Genomic DNA, 27589 nt, shown 5'->3' with positions numbered 1-27589 from the left:
TCCATTCTTACTTTTCTCCAACATGGGAAACTCAAATAAACAAACCTTGTGACAGTCTGCATGTGATTTAGGATGCGACCTAGGATGCGACCTTTGGCTGGTGCAGATCTTAATAAACAACATTACTTGTTTTACAAGTTCAACATCATCTCTCCCCAATTAAATCTTTGCCACAGTAAGATGACTTCCAAACTTTATCAAAAAGGTACCTTTTGGAATCCTGTGACTGTTTATCCTCGGAGTCCTCGGAGTACTGATAAGATTTCCTGTAAGTGAAAGACAAGGCAATAGACCATATTCACACGGCGGCCATATTGCCATTAAGTCAATGAAATGCCAATTCATTGAACAATACGGATGATACGGGTACTTCTGAGAGCCCGTACATAAATGTAACATCCGTGGCCATGGGATAAGCACTTTATATTTGAAATATGAACGTTTATGTAGATGTACGGGACATAAATGGAGAAAGTGCAAACACCAGGTTGAAGTTCATCCATGACGGTCGTGACAGTCGACCGTCGTGTATCCATGGCTATTACTCCCTCAAACATTTCCCATGTTTTTAGTTTATTGAAATAATGTCATGCACATTTGTCCAGTGCATAGCCTACTGCAGGCCTTGTTGACTTGATTTAGAAGAGATTTTGAAGCTCTTGCTCCTGAAATGATCGATTATTTTTCATAACAGTATATTTCATAACATAACATACACATTTGTTAGCATTATTTAACTTCACAAGTCTACAAGTAGCCTACAGTCAGACAGGAGAGTTGATTGAGTCAGAGAGGTGCCGGGTTGTCTGAGCTGGGAGTGGGGGTTACAATTAACATCCTCTTTGTTGTTTACCTGGGAGACAGAGGTCTACTGTATGTATGTGTCTCCCATCCCCCTTTCCTGCCCCAGATAAGTTGCAAATGTCTTGGGCAGGGGGTGGGGGCTCACCTTTGAAGTCTGACACACCCATACCTGTACCTCCTCTTTCTCTGAATGTGCTATAAAGACCATACTGATTTGTGACTTAGTGTGTGTGCCACTCCAGGCCGACAGGCTGTGGAGCTGGCTGTGGAACTCTGTACTATGCAATAAATCGGAAGCAAAGAAACCTCACTGCTGGAGTGATGACTCAATTCATTCTACAACCATTCATTCACACCACTGGAACAACAAACTATCTACAATATGGCGTTGTTGGCAACTACAAAAGTGCAATGGAACCATTAAGTCTGTGGTTTTCAGATACCACATATGGGTTGTCGGCAGTGGAAGAGATACCACAATAGTTTTGATATAACGTCTAGATCAAGGCTAAATTCTAAACTATACTGTATATTGATCAATGGCTATTCAAATTATTTTTGTCCAATATTTGGAGATCAGTTATGCAACTTACAGTTGTTTTTTTAATCAATATTTATGGAATAATTGTTTAAATCGGCTAAATTCGGTCTAGATTATAGATTTTCCTAACCTACCCCATGTCCTAACCTAACCTACCCCCTACCTCCCCCCTCTCTCTTTCTTCTTTTGTACATATTTTTCACTTTTCATACCAGTAACCTGTAAATTGATTGTATGACATTCTGTATAGTAGTGTGTATATCTGTCTGTCTCTTATATGTCATCATGATTTGTGTGCATGGGGTTCTTTGATTGATTGATTGAAATTTGTATTAGGCAAAAGAATGTAAAACAACACAGTTACATTTATAATGCTTTTGTCTAAAAGGTCCGGCCAAAAAAGTCCTTGCGGACTTGTTTCCGTTGGGGTCCTTGAATTAATTTCATAGATATAGTAGCAACCAAACAGTTCAAAAATCAACATGAAAATACAGATAATACAGAAAAAATACCACTATGTACAAAACAAAAGCATGAAAAAATAAAAAATAATATATGTACAAAAAAAGGGAGGGGGGAAGCATGGAAAAATTAAAATTATATACAAAAAAAAGCATGAGGAAATACAAAATATGTACAAAAAAGAGGAGGGGGGGGTCGTCTGTCTACAGGGAAACTGGTACTAGCTCCTCTTTCGGCCTCCAGAAAGATGAGTTTTTAGGGCTGTTTTGAATGAGCCCAGCGAACTGCATTTTTTGAGGGATGGGGTTAGACTATTCCATTCCTTGGTGGCTGTGCTATAGAAGGAGAATTTGCCCATGTTTGTTTTATGGGTGGGTGGTACCAGATTGTTGTTTACGCTCCCTCTAGTTTCGTGGCTGTGGGTGTCACTAACTTTTTCGAGGTATTTATACAGATATGCGGGTATAGGGGGCATTTCGGGCAAATCTGCATTTACAATTTTGAAGACCAGACCCATTTTTAGTTGTTTAACCCTGTCTTCCACCCTGAGCCAGCCTAGGCTGGCAAAGTGAGTGGGAGAGAGGTGGGTCATGGGCCCCAGTCCGAGAAGTAGTCGGATCAGTTTGTTTTGAAGCTTAGTCTTCAGTGACACTGAGGTGTTGGAGTACCAAGAGGAGCTAGCATAGTCAAAAAGGGGCTGAATCAGGGCCCCTGAGAGGGTCCTGAGGGCCTGAGGGTTGACAAAAGAGGAAACTCTGCCCATAAATCTGGTTCTCTGGTTTACTCCTTTGACCACCTTTGTTGCCATGCTTTCACCTGTCAGGTATTTGTCAAGAATACATCCCAAATAGGTAATCTCTTCTTTGCTAGTGATGATTGTGTCATCGACTTTGACCTTGAAGTCATTTACCTTCATTTTACTGAGGGAATGTTTGGTCCCAAATAGGATGGATTCAGTTTTCCCAAGGTGTAGAGACAGTTTGTTATCGGTAAGCCAGGTACGGATTTTTGAGAGTTCAGAGCTGAGAGCTTCCTCAACTTGCAACTTGTCCTCACCCGAGATCAGGAGTGCCGAGTCATCAGCGAACAGGAACAGTTTGCAGTTACAGGCAGCATTCATGTCGTTAATGTATAGAAGGAACAGTAACGGCCCTAGAACGCTGCCTTGAGGAACCCCGCAGCTCACCGGGAGGGATGAGGACATGGTTCCGTTGATGTCAACCACTTGTTCTCTACCCTCCAAGTAAGATCTCATCCAATTTAGTGATGTGCAATCAAAACCAATCGCCCTCAGCTTATCAAGTAGAATTGCGTGGTTTACAGTGTCAAACGCCTTTTGGAGGTCCAGCATGATCATGCCACAGTATTTGCCCGAGTCTACCTCACGTTTGATGTAGTCAGTCAAATATAGTAGGCATGTGTCAGTGGAGTGGGATGTTCTGAAGCCCGATTGGAATTCAAACAACAGTTTACGCTCGCTGAGGTAGCTGTTGATTTGTTCTTGGATTGATCGCTCTATAACCTTTGAGATGGAACAAAGGATGGAAACAGGCCTATAGTTGCCAGGATCTAGTTTGCTTCCTTTTTTAAACAGAGGGATTACTCTTGCCAACTTGAATTCTTGTGCGTGACACTGACTGATGGATAAGTTTGTAATGTGGGCTACTATGGGAGCAATGGAGACCGCTGCGTTCTCATCTTAAACAAGCTTAGTGCTTAATGAGATTTCTTGTTTAGTAGACCTTGTATTGTGAATTTGTTCTTCCATGTACTGTTATGTACTGTCATGTACTGTTCACATGTCTTACTAAATAAAGTACATCAATCAAACAAACCGAATCTAGACCAGCTAATTAGGTCTAGAAAAAAAACGGACGTTTGTGTCCAGAATCACTGCGCTGCAGCAGCCTACTAACCCACAAAATATATGACACAAAAAATAAAGTAAAAGTAAAAGTACTCATTGTGCAGAATGTCCCATTTCACAGGTTCAAAAACTTTTGAAAATAGCCGCTCTAGATCTGCTATATGCTTGTAGATCTGCTATTTTCAAATGGCCAAAATATAGGGCTGATGTGGTTAGTGTTTTGTAATAGCCTAATAATCAAAATCTACAAAGTAACTAAAGTTTTCATATCATTGTAGAATAGTACAATATATCCCTGCAGTGGGGTAGAAGTAAAAGTATTGAAAATTGTGAATACTGAAGAACTAAAACTAAAAATTGTACTCAAGTACAGTACTTGAGTAAAAGTACTTAGTTACTTTACCACTACTGTCACCAACACCCCAGTAGACCCAGTCGTGCATAATGGATGAGCTGAGCTCTCTCATTGCATAATGTGCGCAAGCCATTTACAACTTCTTGACATCAATTTATAAAGCTTGTTGAAAACATATAACATTCATGTTTTGTCTTCAAAGTTTTTCAGGACATGGACCCCTTAGCTGAGAGATAAAGCAGGGCAACTGGGTAAACTGGGCAAATGGCCAGCCCAGATGGTCTATTAACAGATTTTATTTCGTTTTTTTTATTGGCCCAAAATATTACATATATCATATATCACATAAATATTTGGTGTCCCCCTGTAGTAATTCTGAGGACCCCTGTTGACTACCCCTGTGTTATAACAACATTTGCATGATTTCAGATATCTAAGCGCTGGGGACTTGTGACCAAATCTGTCTGCAGCTCAAGGATCAACACAAGGATTGTTTATTCGTTAGGAACATATTTAGGGTTGTTGAACCCTGAAAGTTCAAGCATTTGGATTTTGGGGTAAGGGCCATATCTGAATTGCAACACAGCTACACTCTTATGAAACAAAAACAGCACATCCTCATACACACACACACACACACACACACACACACACACACACACACACACACACACACACACACACACACACACACACACACACACACACACACACACACACACACACACACACACACACACACACACACACACACATATATTTAACCATATACTTTAACCATATACTTTAACCATTATCTTATACTTTGGCTATTAAAAAATAGCAGATATACAAGCTCATACTGCTTCACCGAGTGCATCATCTTTGAATATATATATTTTAAATAAATGCTTTACTATCTTTGCTTGTGGGGGATTCTACAAATGTCTTCTAAAACCTGGGGGGATTCTACAAATGTCCTCTAAAGAAAATAGACGGAAGAAGAGGGGGGAGCAAAGACAGGGAAAAGAATGGGGAAGTGGTAGAGGAACTAATGGATAGGTGTGGGTTGGTGGTGTGTATGAATGATGGGAGGCCAACTAGGTTTGATATTAGAACAGGGAGGGTATCATGCATTGATTTAACTATAGCATCTCCAGAGTTAGCAGGGAAAGGGGAGTGGGAAACCATTGAAGAGAACACAATAGGGAGTGATCACTTTCCGATAGTGGTGGGATTTGGCCAGGCCTTATTAGTGGAGGAAGATAAGAGGCCAAGGCCACTAAATTATAACAAAGCTAAATGGGATGAATTTGCTGAGGGGTGTAGAGAGGGACTGGACAGTGTTAAAGGGGAAGGCACAATAGAAGAGTGGAATAATAGTCTGTGTGAGATGATAAGGGACAATGTGAACCAATGCATTCCTAGGAAAAAAGCTGTAAAACGTAAGAGTGTACCATGGTGGAATAAAGGGTGTGATGAGGCAGTGAGGGAAAGAAATAGAGCATTTAAGGTGCTAAGAAAGTATCCAGGGCAGGAAAATGCTATCTTTACTACAATTCGAGTTGAAGCGCATGCACGAGAGGTAATTGGTGGTAAAAAACGGGGGGGAAAAAAACTGCACACTGCGCATGCGTATTCACCGGTGGTGCCAGATCGTGCGCGAGCAACAAGCAACCAGCTTCATGAAAAAACACAAAACTGCGCATGCGTCGACGCACTTTCTCTAACCAATTTACACCCACTTCACGCTTACAACACCTGGACATGGCAACCTAACCTCACTCTCCGAGCCTTATATTTACTTATAAGATATCGTTTGGATAGAATTTAGTTGTTTCACTTCATATGTGTTGTCAATTAATCATGACAGAGCCTATTTTTTTTTTTAAATTCAGAGAACCGGCAGGGGCGGCCAGTCACACGCATGTATCCGAATAAGGCAACCTATTTTGGGCAAGGCCATCTCAAAAGTCCCGTTGCGTCACATTAGTCGCGGAGGTGGCAAAAATGCACTGCAATTGGCTGAAGGCGAAAAACGGTGCGTACTCACCCACCAGCGTATGTTGGCACACACACACACACACACACATACACACGCACACACACACACACACACACGCACACACACAGATCTGTTGTGCTGTAGTCAAGGCTTTGTAGTGCAAAAAAAAACAGCCGATAGGGTCCGCGATGTTTCACGGGGGTCCGCGATGTCTCGCGGGGGTCCCAAGACAGTGGTCATCATCGTAAAATTATTTAAAAAATTTAAAACACTTTTTTGGGGGACATTTCTTCATGAAAAAAAAAACAGCCGATGGGGTCCGCGATGTTTCACGGGGGCCGAACGCGGGCCGAACTTCTAGTAGAGTACAAGCGGTTGAGAGCAGTGGCCAGGAGAGTCATAAAAAACGCTAAGAGAGAGTGTTGGAGGGGATACTGTGGAAGGCTGGGGGAGGACACATCAGTAGGGGAGGTGTGTGCAGTGATCCGGCGAATGGCGGGGGTGGTTAAGGGAAGAAGCGTCCCTGTGCTAGAAGAAGGAGGAGTGATTGCTACAAGTGATATGCAAAAAGCCAGTATGTGTGTGAAAAAGTTTCAGGAAGTACATAGTGGGGTGAATATTGGGGGTATAAGGATGAGGAACGAGGTAATAAGAGAGCAAATGTACAAACTTGAGGTGAGCCAGGATAACACTGACCCTAGTAATATCTACTTTACATTGGATGAGTTACGCAGAGCAATACAAAGAGGGGCTAAAACAGCCCCAGGGAAAGATGGCCTAGGGTATGAGGTATATAAAAAATCACACCCTGTGTGAAGTGGGCGGTGTCTTGCTAGCTAATCACAATACTGAATGGAGTCAACCAATCATGTACAAAAGATAAATACATTTATTGAAACACTCTTTATGATGGACGAAACCATAACTTGAAAAAAACCAAATTTTGGTTTTTTTCAAGTTATGGTTACTTATATAGGGCTATGCACATGTGTCATGTGACACTGGCCAATCACAGTCCTGAATAGACTGTGATTGGCCAATCACAGCGCAGGATAATTGTACAAATTTCCTGGGCCCAGATCTACAATTCATGAATTAATTAATTAATGAATCAATCAGCTCCTACCTTAGAATAGAGCTCACAAGCTGCCATGGTGTTTATTAAACCCTCCAGAACAGAAGAGATCAGATCATATTTATATTCATGTTTTCTGTCAGAATGCTGAGCAGAGATAAAGTTTCTTCTGACTGGACTGATCTGAGCAGGAAAGTCAATTGTCAGTCTGTCACTGCCGTCACCGTCCGACACATGCCGTCACATGACACATGTGCATAGCCCTATATAAGTAACCATAACTTGAAAAAAAGAGTTTTTTTCAAGTTATGGTTACTTATATAGGGCTATGCACATGTGTCATGTGACACTGGCCAATCACAGTCCTGAATAGACTGTGATTGGCCAATCACAGCGCAGGATAATTGTACAAATTTCCTGGGCCCAGATCACAGCGCAGGAAAATGTACATTTTTCCAAATCTCACTTATAGGGGCGGTTTCACCGCCCAAAAATCACACCCAGTGTGAAGTGGGTGGTGTGGTCATCACAGTGGTCATCATAGTGATAGAAGCTCACTTCCAAAAATACTTTTGGAAGTGCATAATCCTATTTATACGTTATTAATGTCATCATGTGTCTCGCTAGCCAATCACAGTGCTGAATAGAGTCAGCCAATAGAGTCAGCCAATCACAGTACAGGAAAGTGGGCCAGGTGGGCCAATCACAGTGCAGGAAACTAATACTAATGACGTGTCCCAACCCCACTTATAGGGGCGGCTACACCGCCCAATAATTGGATGATGTAGTATTGGAAGAGATACTAGCACTCATAAATTCAGTGTGGGAGGAAGGCGTTATCCCGGTGGCATGGAGACATGCTGTTGTCATCCCCATCCTAAAACCAGGAAAGGAAGCCACAAAGCCAGGGTCATATAGGCCAACTCACGGCTGTTCTATGTAAAATTATGGAGAGGATGGTGACAGACCGCCTGACATATAAATTAGAGAAGCAGGGTTGGTTCGTGCCAATTCAGAGTGGGTTTAGAATAGGGAGGGGTACTATGGACTCTGTGCTGGCACTAGACCTGGACATAAAAAAAGCTAAGGCCAACAAGGAAGGAGTGGTAGCCGTTTTTCTGGAAATTGAGAAAGCTTATGACATGCTGTGGAAAGAGGGGTTGGGGGTTAAGCTGTATAATGCTGGAGTGCGAGGGCGGATGCTAAATTAGATCAGGGCGTTCCTGCAAAACAGGACCATACAGGTCAGAGTTGGGGGAGCATTTTCGGAAATAGTGGGGATAGATAATGGTACCCGCAGGGGAGTGTTATTAGTCCAGTGCTATTTAACGTTATGATTAATGATATGTTCCAAGAGGTGGGGGCAGGGTTTGGGCTGTCATTATTTGCTGATGATGGGGCAATTTGGAAGAGAGGGTGGAATATTAAGTTTTTAACAGGGAAAATACAAGGGGCACTGGACAAAGTGGTAGGCTGGGCTGAGAAGTGGGGGTTTAAAATATCAGTGGAAAAGTCCAAGTTTGTGATTTTCACTAATAAAAGAAAGACGGGAAACCTGGGGCTCTCTATGTATGGCAAGCCACTAGAGAGAGTAAAGGAGTTCAAATTCTTAGGAGTTATTTTTGAAGAGAGAGTAACGTGGAGAAAGCACATCGACAAAACTGTGAGGAAATGTGAAAAGGTAATAAATGTGTTGCGATGCCTTGTTGGGAGAGAGTGGGGAGCAGATAGAGATACACAGCTAATGATTTACAGAGCCATGATCCGCTCAGCCATAGACTATGGGTGCCTGGCATATGGGGCTGCAGCTAAAACTAACCTGGCGACACTAGATAGGGTGCAGGCAAAGGCACTGAGAGTGTGCAGCGGGGCTTTTTGCTCAACGCCAATCCAAGCCTTGCTGGTGGAGATGGGAGAGACGCCACTTAAGTTAAGAAGAAAGAAGCTAGCCTTGCACTATATAGCCAAACTAAATGGGCATGAAAAAGTCCACCCAGGCAGGCAGTTGCTGAAGGAGTGCTGGGAATGGGGAGGTGGGGAAAGCGGGAGCTTTGTTTACAAAATAAGAGTGAAGGAGGAGGAGCTGGGATTGAGTGGGGTGCGGGGGGGCACTGCGGTGGTGTGGCCTGCAGTTCCTCCATAGCTGCTACCAAACGTGGAGGTGGACTTTATGATAGCTGAGAGAATGAAGGAGAAGGGGAGAGGAGAACCAGAGGATTTGGTGCAGGAGAGGATGCGGGAGAAGTGGGAAGGCCACTTACAGGTGTACACAGATGGGTCCATGGACCCAAATAGTAAAAGGGTGGGGTTCGCTGCAGTACACATTCCCTCCCTGCGGATCACCCAGAGCAGAATGCTGTCAAATGGGGGGTCAGTTTTTGCAGCGGAAGTAGTGGCCCTAGTATGGGCAGTAAATTGGGTGGAAGAGGTGAGGCCGCAGCATGTAATCATATGCTCGGACTCGGCGGCGGCACTGATGGCTCTGCAGGGGGGGAGGTCACGGGGTTTTTTTTAATTTATTTTTATTTGATTTATTTGAAAAGCCAAAACCACATGGTCACCGCAGTTCGAGGATAACACAAGAAAGTCCTGAGACTTATTTCCGTTGAGGTCCTCTTACAATTAACAATCAATACGTTAAAAATACATTACAATACAAAACACATGTAACTACCGAAACACTACATAGACACAAATGACATACACAGTACAGACACAGTACACATTTCACAACAATACAAAACACAAGTAACTTTCACAGTACCTACGTACAAACAATACAAGAACACATGTAACATACCCAGTACACAACCAAGTGCTACCTTCTCTTTCCTAGTCTAAAGACCCTCTATAGGGGAACCTTTTCTAATAGACATGATTTAGTTTTGTATTTAAAAGTCCTCAGATTGGTTGTCAGTTTGACACTGTTTTCGAGGTCATTCCACTGTGTGGCTCCTATGTAAGGGTTAGGCCGGATCTTATTTGTGAACTGCAAACTGCACTCTATAGAGCAGAACGGGCTGGAAGCAGAGTGGGGTTCATGTGGGTGCCAGCACATGTGGGGGTGGAGGGAAATGAGGCTGCTGATTTGGCAGCCAAAGAGGCCCTGAGGAGGGAGGAGGTGGATGTGGGCATAGCCTTGGGGATCTCAGAATACCGCAGTAAGATAAAGGAGGAGATAACCAGGAGGTGGCAGAAGGAATGGGAGGGGGAAGAAAGGGGAAGGTTTTATTATAACATACAAAATAGTGTTAGGGGAGGGAACGGCACTCTGGGGAACAATAGAAGGGAACAGGTCATAATGAAAAGGTTGAGGCTTGGACACTGTGGGCTAGCAGGGGGACTGGCTCGAATTGGGAAACATGGAGATGTGAATGTGGAACTGAAGAAACTGTACAGCATGTGTTTATGGAATGTGCCAAATATGAAATGGAGAGGAGTGTGCTGTTCACTGCAGTACTTGATGCAGGGATGTCGTGCATCTCACTGAGGAATATACTGAAACCGGAGGAAAAGCAAAGTGCAGTGGTGAAAGCTGTTATGGAGTTCCTTGTGGACACAGGCATGCACCATAAGGTGTAAGGCCACAGTTTAAAGTGAGCAGTACCTAACACGAACAGTGTGAGGCAGCAATACGCTAACGGGCGTCTAGACTGCCGGAAAGCCAAAAGAAGAAGAAGAAGAAGCGGTGATCGGCTGGTCGCTCATTCTGACACATCTCCGATAACAACAACAACAACAGTGTTTATTATCAGTATCTCCCTCCTAAAAGACTCCTTCTAAAGAACGAAGACGAACACGACCCTACGTCAACGTAGAGAAGATGAACGTCGTAGCCACAAATAAGTCCTTAAAAGTCAAGGGTTTTCAAGACCTTTAGTTATTGTCGTTAGCATTAGCATTAGCATGGCGGACCTCCCGGACGAGGACGCCTCTCCTGTGTGTCGCCCCCCGTCCCCCCCAGCCACCACCACCACCTCCTCCACCACCACACCACCCCCGGTACTGTCGGTCGGTCTGTCTGTCTGTATGTCACCACCATCATGAGACAGTTACAGAATAACTGCCATCATCATGATTTGTGTGCATGGGGTTCTCATTTTAAACAAGCTTAGAGCTTTATGAGACTTCCAGTTTAGTAGACCTGTGTGAATTTGTACTTCCATGTTCTGTTGTTCTCATGTCTTACTAAATAAAGTCAATCAATCAATCAATCCATTAACCATCGGTGGAAAGTAAGTAACTAAGTACATGTACTCAAGTACTGTACAGTGTTTTTTGCTTTACTGGAGTATTTCCAATTTTCAGTACTTTTACATCTACTCCCACTACATATCAGAGACTTGTACAAATGAACTCCTGTAGTTATTAGTTAATTTGTAGATTTTGATTGTTATTATAAAAACATACATTAACCACTTCAGCCCCATATACTTTGGTTATTTGAAAATAGCAGATCTAAAAGTGACGTGTTGTGAGCTTGTAGATCTGCTATTTTCAAAAGATTTGTATACATTTTAAAACTTATGAAAATGGACATTCTGCATAAAGAGTACTTTTGGTACTTTAAGTTTATTTTGATGACAATACTTTTATACTTTTACTGAAGTAAATTTCGATTACTGGGTTTTTACTTGTAATTTCTACATTTCAGTATTGATACTTTTACCGAAGTAACACATCTGATTAGTTAGTTGTGTTTTTGGCATTGAACATGGGAACATTACATATAGTAAATCAGAATGACCATTTATGTTAGCCTTTTAGGTTTTGTAAACAAAATAATTGATCAGGGAAGACATGGCGTATAAAACAGATAATTATACACATACATGACTGACAATGTCCAATGAAAATAAAGAATGTACTAACTATGGCCAAAACAAGGCATGCATTTCATAATTTGATACTTTGAAACAATTAAAAAAAACATTTAGCTGATCTGCAAGCTCATAATGCATCGCATTGTGACCTGTTGTGAGCTTGCAGATCGGCTATTATAATAGTTTTTCAACAGATGAATTTATACATATAGAGTTGTAAAGATTCTGACGATTATGCAAAAATAATAATCGTGATTATCTCAGACCAGACAATTACAGTAAGATCAGACCAGACTATTAATGTGCTGATTAAGATGTTAGGTTCATTGTTTACCCGGTATCCTATAGTTTCAATGTACAGTCAGTGGTGTAAAGTAACTAAGTACTTTTACTCAAGTACTGTAATTATGTCCAATTTCTACTTTACTGGAGTATTTCCAATTTTCAGTACTTTTACTTCTACTCCACTACATCTCAGAGACAAATATTATACTTTAACTCCACTACAATACACTTTAGTTACTAGTTACTTTGTAGATTTTGATTATTATTACAAAACATACATTAACCACTTCAGCCCTATACCTATATACATTTCGGCCATTTGAAAATGGTCGATCTACAAGCTCACAATGCGTCGCGATACAACGCATCGTGAGCTTGTAGATCTGCTATTTTCCAAAGATTTGTATACATTTGGAAACTGGTGAAATGGGACTTTCTGCCCAATGAGTACTTGTATTAATACCAATGTTTTTTGTACTTTTACTCAAGTACATTTTGAATCCCAGACTTTTACTTGTAACAGAGTATTTCTACATTGCAGTATTGATACTTTTACTTAAATTTTGGTACTTTTTCCACCACTGCAAGTTATTTTCTTATCTGTTTAGAGACTGATCCTTGGTCCTTAGTTGGAAATAGCAGATCTACGAGCTCGCTTGTAGATCGGCTATTTCCACTATCCATATTCAATATTAAATATGCCAGTCATTTATTTGTGTATTTAGGATATCTGTCACATCTGCCCTGTGCAACTTCAAAGCCTAAGAGCCAAACAGAAATGTAATTTTTATTCAGTGTTCATAGACGATAACACAATTTAATCGTTAATCGCAATTATTTCTGTGACAATTAATCCTCACGTAAAAATGTCATAATCCTGACAGCGCTACTGTAAGTCGCTCTGGGTAAATTAAGAGCGTCTCTGCTAAATGCTCAAATTGTGATTCACAGGCCTACCGCCCCCCGGCCGGGGGCAGCGTGATGGTGGAGTCCGTGGATGGACGACGCCGAGGGTCTGTACGTGGCCGTGGAGCGCTGTCCCCTCTGCAGTACAGCCCGCCGCCGCCTGACCTGCGCCCGCTGCATCCGGGCTGGAGACTTCCCGTACATAGACGGGAGAAACCCCGAAAGGTTTGATTACCTCCGAACCCGCCCACTGCCGCTCGGGGAGCCAGTAGAACGTTACACACCAGTGGTTCTCAAACGTTTTAATTTCAACAACCCCCAGAACATGTATAAAATAATGGAGGCCTCGCAGCCTTCAGTGTTCTTCTTCTTTGGAACTCGCTATAAAGCAGGGCAACTGGGTAAACTGGGCAAATGGCCAGCCCAGATGGTCTATTAACATATTTTTATTATTTTTTTGGCCCAAAATATTACATATATCACATACATTTTTGGTGTCCCTCTGTAGTAATTCTGAGGACCCCTGTTGACTACCCCTGTGTTATAACAACATTTGCATGATTTCAGATATCTAAGCGCTGGGGATTTGATGTATAGTGCAATAGACTATTAATAATAATATTAATAATAAACTTTATTTATATAGCACCTTTCATGACATAAATGCAGCTCAAAGTGCTTTACAGAGCAAGAAAAACAAAAAGCAAAAAACAGAGCAAAAAACAAAATAATAAAATATAGAACAATAGCAAGGAACAGTGGTAACCAGAGCAAAAAACAAGAAAATAAAGAATATAAAACAATAGCAAAGAACAGTGGCAGAAAAATCATGGCTAAAACTAAGAGGCAGTGAGTCGAGCAAACAGTACAGACATAAATAACAACACAGACATTTAGAAGAAACAAAATCAACTAAAAGCAAGTGTGAAAAAATGGGCTGTGCTTTAAAAATGTCTACAGAGGGTGCCTGTCTTAGAAGTAATGGGAGCTTATTCCATGCTGTGGGCCCGTAGAAGCAGAATGCTGCTTCACCGTATTTTTTATAAGACATTTCAGGCACTTCGAGTAGGCCAGCACTAGAGGACCTGAGGGGGCGGTTTGGAACATATTTAGGGAGGAGGTCATAGAGGTAGGAGGGTGCCAGACCATTAAGAGCCTTATAAACAAGTAAAATAATGTTTTAATCAATCCTAAAAACGACCGGGAGCCAATGAAGTGATGCTAAAACGGGGGTAATATCTCATCTTAGTTTTAGTTAAAACTCTGGCTACAGAAAGAGTAATTTTCAAGATACAAAGGTCATCTTGGGCTCAAATTGAAGCTAAAGGACATGGGAAGTTTCCTATAAACAATTGAGGCAGTGATATGCACCATAAAGTGCTGGAAAATAATCATCTTTGTTGTTATTTGTCAAGCGGACAGTATTTTTTTTGTGTTTCTGGGGATGTTGTAGGTCATATCTAAAAATACAATGGTAGCAAGCACTAGAATCATATTTTGCTACTTACCCCTATGTGTCAGGATACTCCATGCCGAATTTCATATGTGTAAGACAATTTATGTAATTTTAGTAAATTTTATATTTCCATTAACATAATTTCGGCCCAAAAAATGGTTTTTTGGGCCCCTGAGACCAAACGGCCCCGAGTTGGGGGTGGTCAGTATGAACTTGTGATGGCCCAAGGTATATGCTAACAGGAAATCATAGTGATTTTTTTTTAGCAGAGAACATTCTGAGGGCTGGGCCTGGCTCCCGGTCTATAGCCCTTGTCTCAAAAAACGTCTTGGATAGACGACTGGAATAATAACTGATCATCATACATCTCAAATGTAGGTCTACTTCTAACCTTTGTTGTTGTTGTCATTTCAAATTGACCTGACAAACTAAAATCCACGATTTTAGAGTGTTGTTCCAACTTCCTTGGATTAGATCAGACTCAGAGTGATCTCTTGGTGAATGTGTTTTCAACACAAATGGCATATTATTGCCAGTCAGCTTACTCAGCTATGTAACACTAGCATGCTAACGATGCCTCGTTGAGCCTGTATATGCATTTGACCACAAAGGCAATCAACAGCACTAATTAATGGCAGCTGTAAACGCTTGTCTTCAATGTCTTGTGTCTGCATCTTGAGTGTTTGTGTGTATAATATCCAACTGAATGTTTTCTAGTCTAGGTATCAAGTAATTCCCTGTAGTTTTTCAGGTCAAGGACCCCTTAGCTGAGGGAGAGATGAAGCAAGGACCCCCACTACATATTGTATACAATTTGTGTTGCAGATGAAACCTTTCCATAGATAGCTTCATAGACTTGTTTTGGAGCCCCAAAATTGAGCAATGATTATCGACATACCTATATTAAATTGTTTATAGGGTCAATATAAGTAAATAAATAGATGATAACCTTTCCACAGGAGCAGCTTTTTCATATTTATCACACATTTTGTTATTTTCCCCATACATACATGACAGGTGAAAAAATTAAAAAAATTGTTATCATAATGAAACTTTCCCAGTTGATTACTTACATGAAGACAATGATTTATCGTATCACAAGTTTTCTGAAATTGTATATTTAAATATGCAAATTAGGCATTAGGAAAATATGCCCGAATTTGCATAACTTTGCCCGCTCTTTCGATAATGAAATCTTGTCTAGCTCATGGACTATGTGATCAGTGTATTTATCAGACATTTAAAACTCTCAGTACTTAGTAAACTTGACCCTAGGCTCCGTACTTTGGCTGCTATTTTTCCCTCTACACTTTATCTCTTCTAAAGTTCCCTTCAGAATATAGGGATATTGGGGTTCAAGTGGTTAATGTAAATAAAAGAAAAAGGTTGTATCACACAAAAATGTGGAGACCCCCCCTGTAGTAACTCTGAGGACACGCTGTTGAAGACCCCTGCCCTAGGGGACAAACCAGTTGCTCTTACAGACCATTTCACATCTAACATGTTAGCATTTTTTTTTAAACATTTTTGAAAGAAAAAACAATTTGAAAAAACATTACATCACATAGGCTATTCAATACATGGTTCCATGGTGCATTCAAGTTCAGGAGAGTAAGAAAGGGGCAATTCTCTTGAATGCTGCCTTCGGGTACGGCATGAAGAGAGGGCCTTTGCATAGTAAATGCTGCATCCATGGTCTTGGGAGGGCACGTTTTTACCACCGGTTAAAAAGCAGGGGCTCGAGCCCTCTTTCATGTCTGTGTGTGCACGTGCCTGCTGTTGACTGTTGAGATGTATGAGACTAGCCTGGAAGTATTCTACAGGTTATTATTTTCAGTGCCTAATGGTTGCCTCCAAGTGATGCTGCAGCTTTGATGGATTCATAGATTGGTTAGACAGAACTACCATCAGTGCTGTGTAAAGTATTTATTATTATTACCTTTTCCCCCCTTTTGTTTACAAATCGTCTTAGCTAATAATAAGTTGGATTCATGTTAAATGTGCAATCTGTAACTTTTGTGTCCCACCTGAGATTTCAGTGGTGACATTTTTACCACAGAGCTAATAAGAATAAACCTTCTTAATCAGGGGAGATATTGAATTTGGCCTTCCAGGCAGTACCACTTGTCAACCAGTAGGTGTCCTACCAGACCAGGTAGGACAAATAAGAAATGGCGTGAAAGAGATGCAGCTGGGCCTACTGAGCAGATTTATTTTAAACTGTAGCCATAACATTTCATTATGACCAGTTTTGATGTTCAATAACAAATACAAAATAATCAAATAATGTTCAATATCAGCTGTGCTATTCAAGTTTTTTATTTAAATTGGTTTAACACAAGATCAGCAGATTCACACAGTTTATCAATGAAATGTGTTATTAACTATTGTAGCAAAATAGATTATTCTACTGTCCACTTCCACTCCAGTTACCATGTAGTACCTCCGCATATCCCTAGGGGGTGCACATACCCCATTTGAGAACCACTGATTTAGTTAAACCCTCTGGCATGTGGCATTTTGTTTTAAAATACAAAATGTCCTTTTTGGTCATAGGTGGTATGAACGACTTTAAGGATTTAACTGGTATAATGATTAACTGTTTATTTTATTGAGTTGTAAACAAGTGGTTATCTGGTTAGGGTGCTTAACCCTCTCAGCTAGTCCTTCACGTGTCCTGTCTCCAATCAGACAGTCTTAATTTTGGGGTCTCCCTCGTAAAAGAGATATTATACATGTATCTCAATACAATAAAGGTTTAAATAAACAAACAAAAAATAAAGAAATTACATATTCTTTGCACCATGTTATACATTTGTCAGACTCTTCGTTTAAATCAGACTTTTCAGTTAAATCCTTAAAGTCGTTATGGGCGGCCATAGCTGAGTGGTTAGTGAGCCCGCCTAGGGAGCCAGAGGCCCTGGTTGCCCCAGGTACGATTCCAGGCCAGGCCAGCAAATGTGTCGATGAAATCAAATTTGTCCCTGAGCAAGACTCTTAACCCCTAATTGCTCACAGGCCCTCATTGGAAACAAGACCGCAAGGACTTTCATGAACCTGTTAAAAGGAATTATTTAGAACGAAAGTCACAGTTCACAACTTGAGCTTGTAAATCTGCCATTTTCCCTATAGACCAATTATTTGTTTACCAACATTGAGACTGGATGCACAGGTGATTGTTTCATGGCTTCTGAACCATTCCTTAGCTCCATGGTTACTGAACTAAATATTGGACCCAATCATCACAAGCCACACAATATGTACAAGATTTTCATACTAAAATGGCTTTTTTTAGACACAAATTAGGAGAAAATCTACTCTGTTACCGACCTTTCTCTATCCCAGCAACACACTCTCGCGAGATTTGGGAAGATATCTGAAGAGTCCATCTGCAGTCTGACGCACGAGACATAGAGGGCTCTGTCTGTCCCTTATATTATATTGTTATTATTATATTAGATTTGAACTATGCTCTGTACGCATAAGCTATGTTCTAGAAACTAATAAACTGAGATTCCATATGTGAATATAGTACGTGAAATATGGACGTATTAAAAATTAAATAAAATGTGTGTTCCAAAGCTCTATAATTTTCCATTATTACAGTAACTGTCTTGGTTGATGGTGTATGATTTGGGAATCATCATGCTAAACATTCATGCTAAACACACTAGTGGTAAAATATATACCTTATAAATAAAAGGCCCAGTTACAATATTGAGCAGAAACAGGAGCACATCTAGCATAAGACTGAATAATACATGTGTGTTTGTGGGGGGAATGTTATGGCTGTCTTAAAAAGCATCTTTGCCAATAACAGTGCACTTTCAAACATGTAAAGCATTTATTTTCTTTAATGAAGAAAATACACAAATGCACTTCAACATGACGTTGTCAGCCAGGGAGAGGGAGGGATGGGAGGGGAGAAGAAAACCACGCCGACTTAGGAGACCATTTGTAGGATTTGTGTACTACTTCGCCATAGTGGCTCCAATGGACATTGTGTATCTTGCTAAATTAACAATCTTTGCTATTATTATAGTCCACGCCACGTGACCTGACACAAAAGCTACCAGGATCGAGCTGGTCGTTGGGTAATTAAAACAATGACATAAGCATTTAGCAAGTTTAAAATGAGGATGAATATTATTAAGTACATAAAGACACAGTCCATAGAGTCTAAGAATAGTAATTTTATGAACCAACAAACCATTGAAAATTGTCTGTTTGCGGGACTTTGCGCACCAAATTACATATTATTTAAGAAATTAACCAAATGAACAGAGAACAGCCGTGTCTGATGCAGTGGTCACATGAGCGTTACCAGAGCAACCAGTAGAATTCACAACGGTTTACGGCAGCAACGTAACGTAACAACGCGGAAGCAACAGAATGTCAACTAAAAACAACTCGTTTTACAAGTGTGTTTAAGTGTCAATAAAGGCTACAAAAACACTGATCAAGCACACGGTTCAGGTGTTATGAGCAAAACACTTACAGTCGCTGCTTTAGAAATTCGTGACACCACTCAGTTAAGCCCAAAAATAGACATTTATTCCACTCGCATGCGCTAGCCAAATAAGCTAGCAACCAGACTGGCTAACGTGTCTCAGCACAAAGCCGTAACCCACGGCGGAGTTAAAGGAGGAGTTCACTCAAAAAATTACTTATTTTCTATCATTTGCACACCCTATGAAGCCTTGAATCCATGGATTCTTTTTTGTTTTTGTCGCATTCCTAAGCTAATAATTTGATTCCCGTCTCCTACCGGCTAATGTATCCGGTAGGAGACACAAAGTAGATTATTTGTGTCTCCTACCGGAAATACACACGGTCATCAATTATTGTCTTAGGAATGCCACAAAAACAAAAATAAATCCATGAAATAAGGGCTTCATGGGGTGTGTAATTGATAGAAAATAAGATTTTTTTTGGGTGAACTCCTTTAAGTTGAGTTTAGTACAAGCAGTGGTCGGCGGCACACAGAAAGAAGAGTTCACAAAGCCAAGCTGTAATATATAACTATTCATCATAACCTCAATTAGCACTGTAGGACATAAAGAAAAAACGTCAACAAGGAATTACATATAACTAGGGTGACCATTAGCCCTGGTTCAGGACGTTAGTGAGTTCCCTCTAACGCCCTGCTCTGCGCTTGTACAAGGAATTCCACTGCCCTGCGAGTGCTCAGGAGTAGTGAAAATAAAATGGGCAGAAAATAAAATATGCCAGCGAGACGGAAATTATTTGTATTTACTCCACAGTGTCCTCTACAGATCTGGAGGATTTGAACTTACCATTAACCAAAATCTGTAGAGGGCACTGTGGAGTAAATACAAATAATTTCCGTCTCGCTGACATATTTTATTTTCTGCCCAAAAAGTGTATTTTACAGAGTAGGTGGGGTGCTGAGAGGCTTCCCACCTCCGAGAATAGACTTTCAACAACACAAAACAGCCTTTGCTTCGGTGAGTAGCGAAATGGTTTTGTTTATTTTCACTACTCTTGAGCACTCGCAGGGCACAGGGGCGTCGTTACGCGGGGGCTTCGGTGGCTATAGAGTGTACCAACGTTGCGTCACCAAAAGTTAGCCATGCCCCCTTTTTCGACGCTACAGCCCTTTGGGGGTCAAACTGTACATGGAGACGGGTTTAAGACTAGAGAGTGACGGTGGTTTGTGTTTGTAAACATTAACTTCTTTGCCGACTACATAGTGATCAGTGCACACTGTACATGTGTGGCTGGTCTATGAGAAAGCTGTTCACATGTTGCAGCTCTCCTCTTAAAGATTGAATACAGTGTGAGGCTAACAATGTATTAAAGAGAAGAGACTAGTATGGCTTGGATCTCAGCTGTACCACACAAATAATTAACGTTCAACAACCTGCCCAAATACAGCCGTGTTTGTTCACGTCATTTTCTCAAAGTTAAATTTTTACCAAAAACATGAAACTGCTATGTTGTCTCTGCTAACTAAAAGTAACTAGGTAATGTAACTAGACTAGGATAGCCTAGGGTGGTCCAGAGTGTTAGTGACTTTTTTCTCTCTCTAACGCTCTGACAGGCGCGCTGCTACTACCGTGTGAGGTCTCCAACTTTAATAAAAAAATAAACAAAACTATTTCACTATTCACCGAAACAAAGGCAGTTTTGTGTTGTTGAAAGTTTCGGTGAGTAGCAAAATAGCTTTGTTTATTTTAATTAAAGTTGGAGACCTCGCACGGTAGTGGAACGTTCGGTCTATGAGCAGAGCAGCGCGCCTGTCAGTGCGTTAGAGAGGGAAAAAAAGTCACTAACTAAGTTATTTTCAGTTAGCAGAGACAAAATAGCAGTTTCATATTTTTGGTTAAAAAAAAATACCTTTGAGAAAGTGAAGTGAACAAACACGGCTGTACTTGGGCAGGTTGTTGAACGTTAATTCTATGCGTCGTACAGCTGAGATCCAAGCCATACTACATCTATTTGAGCTCTGTGATGTTGCCTCTATGCTGGAAAGCTGACAAATTGTACTGCTTTATCTACCACATTACCTCGACCCGACCTGCTATGGCACTTATGAACTGAGCAAGTCCTCACCATTGTGACTGAGTTTAAAAAACAAACACGGTCGGGTCACTGTTTACAAGCTGTTTATGTACCCTCAACCCTCAGCCCCAATCCTCCCAAAATGGCCGCCGCTACCAAAAGACACTTGTTGACGCCCCCTTCAGGATTTTTTTGTACACCCTATAGCCACCAATGTTTTATCCAAAGCCACCAATATATATATTTTTTTTTAATTTAAAAAAAGATTTTTTTTTTGTTTTAATTATATATCTATAACCCTAACCTAACCCTACCCCTAACCCTAAAACCGAAATAAAGTAACAAAAAACGGGGGGAAAAGTACCCAAATCCGCCAAAATCCGCGAGAGGAGGGACACATGCACGCGCGCTGCGTGCATGTGTCCGTTGCCTGGGGGGCTAAGCCCCCAACCTAGTAGAGACCTAGCGACGCGTCTGGCAGGGCAGTGGAATTCCTTGTACAAGCGCAGAGCCCTGGGTCTTCCAGGGCGTTAGAGGGAACTCACTAACGCTCTGAACCAGGGCTAGGTGACCATATTCTGAATTCCCAAAAAGAGGATTTTTTTTGGCGTTTTTTTCCCGGATTTGTAACTTTTGGGTTTTTTTTTGGTACCTTAAAGGCCTTTGCAGTCTGATGTCTGATTACTTAGTAATTCGGATTAATTAGTAATTTAATCACAACTGAGCGGTTGTGATTGGAATTTTTTTTGCACTGGCAGAGTCGTTATCAAATCAAATCAAGCTTTATTTATATAGCACGTTTACAAACAGGCAAGCTGAACCAAAGTGCTGTACAGGCAATTCAAAAACATCAATGCAAAACGACGGAGCAAGTTCACAAAACATTTCAGAGCAACAAAGGAAGACACTTTAAAAGACAACATAAAAGAGTGGAGGAGAATATGTATAAATAGTAATTACAAATAGGCTAAATACTTAAATATTACGTACATAGACATAATTATGAATAGGCAAAGTAGAAACATGATTAGGAAAGATAAAAGCAAAAGATATGTTAAGTTATGTTATCTGTAGGACACAAATGTGATGGTTATAGAATGAAATATCCTTTGACACCGTCCTTGTTACAAGTTGATGATAGAAACTTATTATTCCAACAACATTTTGTAATGACTCTCGTTACATGTTCACAGCTGCATGCAGAGACTTTATTGAAGATCTTCGTTCTTGTGTTGCTGGAGGATGGCGACCCTGCAATCCGCACCCTGGCTCTTACATGTAAACGGTTCTGGGAGGTGGTGAGGGAGGACTACTTTCTGCAGGAAGCACACTTTGCCTGGCTTGACAGTAAGTTGTATGTCTCTCATTCTGCCTGGCTTGACAGTAAGTTGTATGTCTCTCATTCTGCCAACAAACCAGCTTTATTTCAATTGTGTCTAGAGCTCTAGATTTATCATGGATTGAAAATGTCTGATTTGTACTAGCTTGCTGGTTCTTTCTTCAGGTTTGTCATTGTATATTTGCATACACAGTGAAATTAGGTATTTGCATGTAACATTAAGTAACAGGAGCAGTGGGTGCTATGGGGGCAGCACCTCTGGTAAGCAGTTGGGGTTAAGTGTCTTGCTCAGGGACACTTCGACACATTTCTGAGGCCCCTGGAGGCTTCCCAGTCGGGCTCACTAACCATTCAGCCATGCCCGCCCATGCTGTATATAGTTACGCTTTCATTTAGACTCCCACCTTTTTATGTGCACAGCATCTCTATGCTACAGGTAAAGTCACTCACTTATAGAACAGCAAAGAGTACAGCAAGACCTACAGGATCCCGTTCCAGATCTCCAGCTGCAGACAGTGCCGCAACCTGTACAAGGACTCGGAAGGCTACAGGGGACATGGGCGCAGAGGACAACTCTTGGGGATGTACTCAGAAGATGATCTGGCAGGTTTCTGCAGCATTGACTGTTTTTATGATGCTGCAAGCACCTTCCATGAAAATGGCTGATAGGGTTAGGCTTGGGGTTAACAAGTTCCATTCTAGCATGTGTGGAGAGTACTTTTTAGGGTGTTTGTTCATTTTGATGGTCTCCGTCTTGTCCCGGTCTCACCTGCAATTATTCGGTCTTGACTTGGAAGGCAATACTACAACTACTACATAGGTAGAAAAACATTGCCAGCCATTCAGAAGTTATTTTGCTGACATTCTAGGGATGTGAGACACTCAGCTTTACTGTGCCTTTTCTTTTTTTTCTGCATTAACTGCTGCCATCGTGTGTTCAGAAATTGTGTAGAAGCCTTAATATTTCAAATTCAAAGCCCCATTTCAAAGCTCTATACCAAAATTGAGAGGCTTTATTTAAACTAAACACAGGAACTAGGAACTTGAGAGTTCCTAGTCACGTCTGTTCTGTCTGTTATAATTTATTTGTCGAGAGGGTAATAGCGTAGCTCACTTTAATCATACTTATGTTTAAGTCCTGCATCCTCCACAACTGCAGTGCTGCATATGTTTTCATATAAACAGACCAATGCTTTAGTTATGGAACGCTGCAGGGAAAAGGAGTTACGCCTTCCTACCCAGCTCTCCTTGCGCTGTCATACAAATATTTTGTTTCTAGGCTTTACATGTTAAAAAGTATATCTTTTTTGGTGTAATGTTGACACACATTGAATACATTGAATTATATATGTAGAAGGCATAATTTTGTAAGGCTTTTGTAAGTGAGACTTTATACCCAATTCTGAGCTTTTCCAAAGATAAATCAATCAGTAAAATATTATCAGAAAAGAAAATGTAACACTGTCTTCTGTTATAGTAAAATATATCTATGTATTTTTCGTCTCTGTCTTCACTTCATTTTAGATTATACGAAATAAACATCTATACTTCTCTCATATATTTGTCCTTTTTTTCAACAGTGCTAACTGCTCTTTGTACAGCAGGATGCCGATGAAAATTGTATGGTCTGATTCTATTACACTGTTGAAAATTAAATAACCTTGTATTTTACTGTTTCAGATAGCAATCATTGATGTAAGATTCAGAAAACTGTCTTGCCTGCCACATTTTTAAGGGGCACATCATCCGCCTAGACAAGAACACAAAAACAGTTACAGGTCAAGCTGCTCACTTAAACAAACTATCTTTACCACTAACCTAATTAACCCCACAAGGGACACTGATCTGTGTCCCTTGTTTTAACACATTGGAGGCCAGTCTAAGTGAGTCATTGTAATATGCGTGTATGTGTTTTAGTCCTACACCATGGGTTCTGAAATCTTCCTTAAAACAACTATTCAGAGCAAACTCTGGTCCTTCTGCATCATAACTGTAGCCGATTCTAAATAATCCCACATTATACAGTGTTTGGTATTACTAAAAATGGGTTAATGTTTTTTCATGGATGCCTTTTTATTAGTAATACAGTGGTGCTATCACTCAAGGCTGCTGACAGTATTTCATATTAGTAACATCTTTATTGAAGTTTGAGTGAAAATAAATTGTTCAACTGCACTGACTACAGTGATGGTATGCTGTAGGTGGTGATGAAGGAAAAAATATCCAAATTGTATCTCAAAATCATACTGCCGTTTCATAGTCCTGTTCAGTAAAGCAAGCTCACACAAGAGCATGGAGACACTTGAATCCTACAACTGCTGAATCCCACGTCAACTGCTTCATTTATGAGCATCAATGAGTTCTTATAGCAATAATTATACAGTGTTATAAGCTGATTATAATACATTATTATAAGTATGATGCATAGCAAGTATTACCGCTTCATTTATTATGCTCTAATTCTTCCATTGAATAAGATGAAGGTTTAAAGGGAATTTGTGTTATGCAATTATCTTATGTGTGTTGATGTAACTTCCTTTCCATGTATGCATTGATGAAAAACACAGCTTTTCTCTCCTCATAAACAATATGTATTTATTAAAGCCATGTGGTGTACAGTACCGTATTTTCCCTCATTGATAGGCTCAACTTATCCAAAGCCAAGTTATTCATCTTACCCCTAGACTATTTGGTCTGGAAAGAGGCATACAATTGAAAAAGATCAGTTATCACTGGAGATTATGAGACAGGGTTTAAAATTCTAATGCACTTCATTATGGCTGGTTGAAGTGTATTATGGATCTTTCACCCAACATCAGGGGACTGGAAGCTATTGCCTAAACTATTTCTCAAATGATTCGGAAAAGACCTTGATTTTAACAGGGATTCCTTCTTTCTATCAATGTGTCATTCAAAGATGGGCTAGCTGGCAGAAAGCAGGGTGTGGAACACTAAAGGAGCCGTACAGGAGATGAGGTTGGAAACCAGGCCATTTGGGGATCTAAGTATATAACGGATCTTAGAGGAAGGAAGTAAGGAGGAAACTCCTGTATGTTTGTTTCATGTCAATGATTGGCAACTCAAGTTGCTGCCCTTACCTTGTCTCTGTTGAAAGTGGAATTTACACAGAAATTGCCAAATATAATTCTGGGTCACACCCCATAGTGAAATATATAGCCTAGTGTAAACCTTATACTAATAATAGCAAAATTGTCCATCTACAAAACTTGGATGATATTCAAAGATGACCAACAAAAGTTGTATACGGCAGACAGTGTGTTTTTCTTTCTGAGTTCATGTTAAATATCAGTCAGAGATAATGAAATCTGGGCACATATTTTGTGGTTGTTGAATTAGAACACCCAATAAAATGTATATGTTTAATGAAGACTTTCCTCTTTGTATGTACTGTATATATTTTCCTTTGTACAATGTTTTGGTATGTACTATACATTTCATGTTTAGTATTTGATGTGTATTGTAAGGGACCAGTCGAAATTTACATAAGGGGGGGGCATGGAGGAAATGTATGTGCCCTGATCTAAAATGCCATGACCCTCCCTTTGACAAAAAAAAAAAATCAATGACCCTCCCCAAGTGATTACAAAAAAAAGAGTAACCCTCCCCGCCTAGAAGTGTCACGATATATTGTGTCACGATATAGCCTATCGTGGTATTAAAATGTGATGATAGGTAATGTCATGATGTCATACTGTATCGTAATATTTTTTTAATAGTTTTTTTAATAAAAAAAAAACACTTTCTTTTTTTTTGCCGGTGAAAGTTAGGAGTTTTTACTGTATGATATGAAATGTAAAGCTTATCATAATCATAGTAATTATTAATCATGTCCTCCATCATATTCAAGGTATTTTGGAGAGAAATGAAACAGACTCCAGTCAGTCACTTTCAGTTTAAAGCACTGCAGAGGGGAGGTGTTGTGTGTCAGCTGATGCTCGTTGACGCTCGTTAATGTGACATGCATCTGCACTCTCAAATAGGCCTACATCTAATCTAAGATTGTATTATACTGTATCTGGTATTATAGATTTTTTTTAGCTGTTGGAAATAACTAGGCTGCACTTGGTTGGTAAAGTCCAGATGACAAAAATATGATGTTTGTGGAATTAAAGTTATGCAGTCTTATATTATATTATATTTGTTATATTAGTGTCTATCTGTCCTCTGAAACAATGGGTTTATAGTTAGTGAGAACTTCACTTCTCCATTAAGCTTGCACAAATGTATTTATTTGTGTGTACAAAGCACTTTGTAATTGTTTCTAACTTGCTTTATAACGTTATTTATAAGATGATGGCCAATGTTGATGATACATGAGAAAAGAACATTAATAATATATCATATCGATATCATGCCCAACATGTATCGTATTGTGAAATTCTTGACACCCCTAACCCTCCCCATCAAATACAACATGACATTTAAAACTGATATGTCCAATGTTTTGCTTTCCACATTGATTAGAACATTGCTGTAGTGTAGTCAGTCTTGCTAAATGCACAGTCTGTAGTAGTGGTAGCAGAATGGATAGTGTTCTCATCTTACATGTGGGAAATCCATTGAATCCTGGTCAGATTGAAGAAAGTTGAATATTTGGTAACCAGTAGTTTAAAACTTTTGTCACTCTGCCCTTTTAATTATCAACTACAGTGACTACAACTACACTGTTGCCTACATAAAACAAATTAGGCTATCAATTATGGCCTGTGCTTCTGGTTTTACTTGTGGAGCTAGGTATCTATACACAACTGTCCATATAGATCCACATTAATCACATGCACAGAATTACTTCAAATGATTATGAATATCCAGTTATAGTAGGCCTATTTATAATGCATCTCTCCAATAACGCCTGTTGAAGTTTTGCTTAATTGTTCAACCACCATCGTTAAGACGCTGAATAGATTTGACTGGGTCGTTCACACTCGCTGTGCGTTGATGGCTTGTTAACGACCGTCATTGATTCTAAATAGACAAGGTGTTACTTGATTTGAATTCTTTGTATCTTTTGAAATGGAGAGGGGTCATTGACCACTGTTCTGCTGTACTAAAAAGGTATATAAAAAACGGACTATTTTATCAATTCAAAATTGCATGACCCTCCCTTGGATTCAAAGTAAAATTAGCTGACCCTCCCTTGGACCAA

The 27589-nt window shown here is 40.2% G+C and overlaps 1 protein-coding gene across 3 annotated transcripts; it reads left to right on the top strand.

Moving 5' to 3' along the window:
- Positions 1–10787: 10787 nt before the first annotated feature.
- LOC308084045 (uncharacterized protein) lies at positions 10788–25926 on the top strand. 3 transcript variants are annotated; one of them, XM_080426519.1, is made up of 4 exons: positions 10788–11090; positions 13148–13327; positions 22277–22430; positions 25340–25926. In XM_080426519.1, exons 1-4 carry the CDS (start codon positions 10995–10997, stop codon positions 25375–25377), a joined length of 468 nt encoding a protein of 155 aa, XP_080282645.1. In that variant the 5' UTR covers positions 10788–10994; the 3' UTR covers positions 25378–25926. The 3 variants fall into 3 exon arrangements, with proteins under 3 accessions (XP_080282645.1, XP_080282646.1, XP_080282644.1); XM_080426520.1 differs by lacking the exon at positions 25340–25926 and adding an exon at positions 22843–23919; XM_080426518.1 differs by lacking the exon at positions 25340–25926 and having other exon boundaries at positions 22277–23919.
- Positions 25927–27589: the final 1663 nt, after the last annotated feature.

Source organism: Gymnoscopelus braueri, assembly GCF_963280865.1.
Source record: "Gymnoscopelus braueri genome assembly, chromosome: 4".
Lineage (NCBI taxonomy): Eukaryota > Metazoa > Chordata > Actinopteri > Myctophiformes > Myctophidae > Gymnoscopelus > Gymnoscopelus braueri.
The sequence above is the reverse complement of the archived record's forward strand: the minus strand, read 5'-3'. Positions and strand labels throughout refer to the sequence as shown.

Bases quoted from the DNA above. Each gene is read 5' to 3' on its own strand.
- LOC308084045 (XM_080426518.1), top strand. From the start codon at position 10,995: ATGGCGGACCTCCCGGACGAGGACGCCTCTCCTGTGTGTCGCCCCCCG. The intron at 11,091-13,147 runs GTACTGTCGGTC...TGTGATTCACAG, and splicing joins CCACCACCACACCACCCCCG to GCCTACCGCCCCCCGGCCGG. The intron at 13,328-22,276 runs GTTTGATTACCT...ACATGTTCACAG, and splicing joins GACGGGAGAAACCCCGAAAG to CTGCATGCAGAGACTTTATT.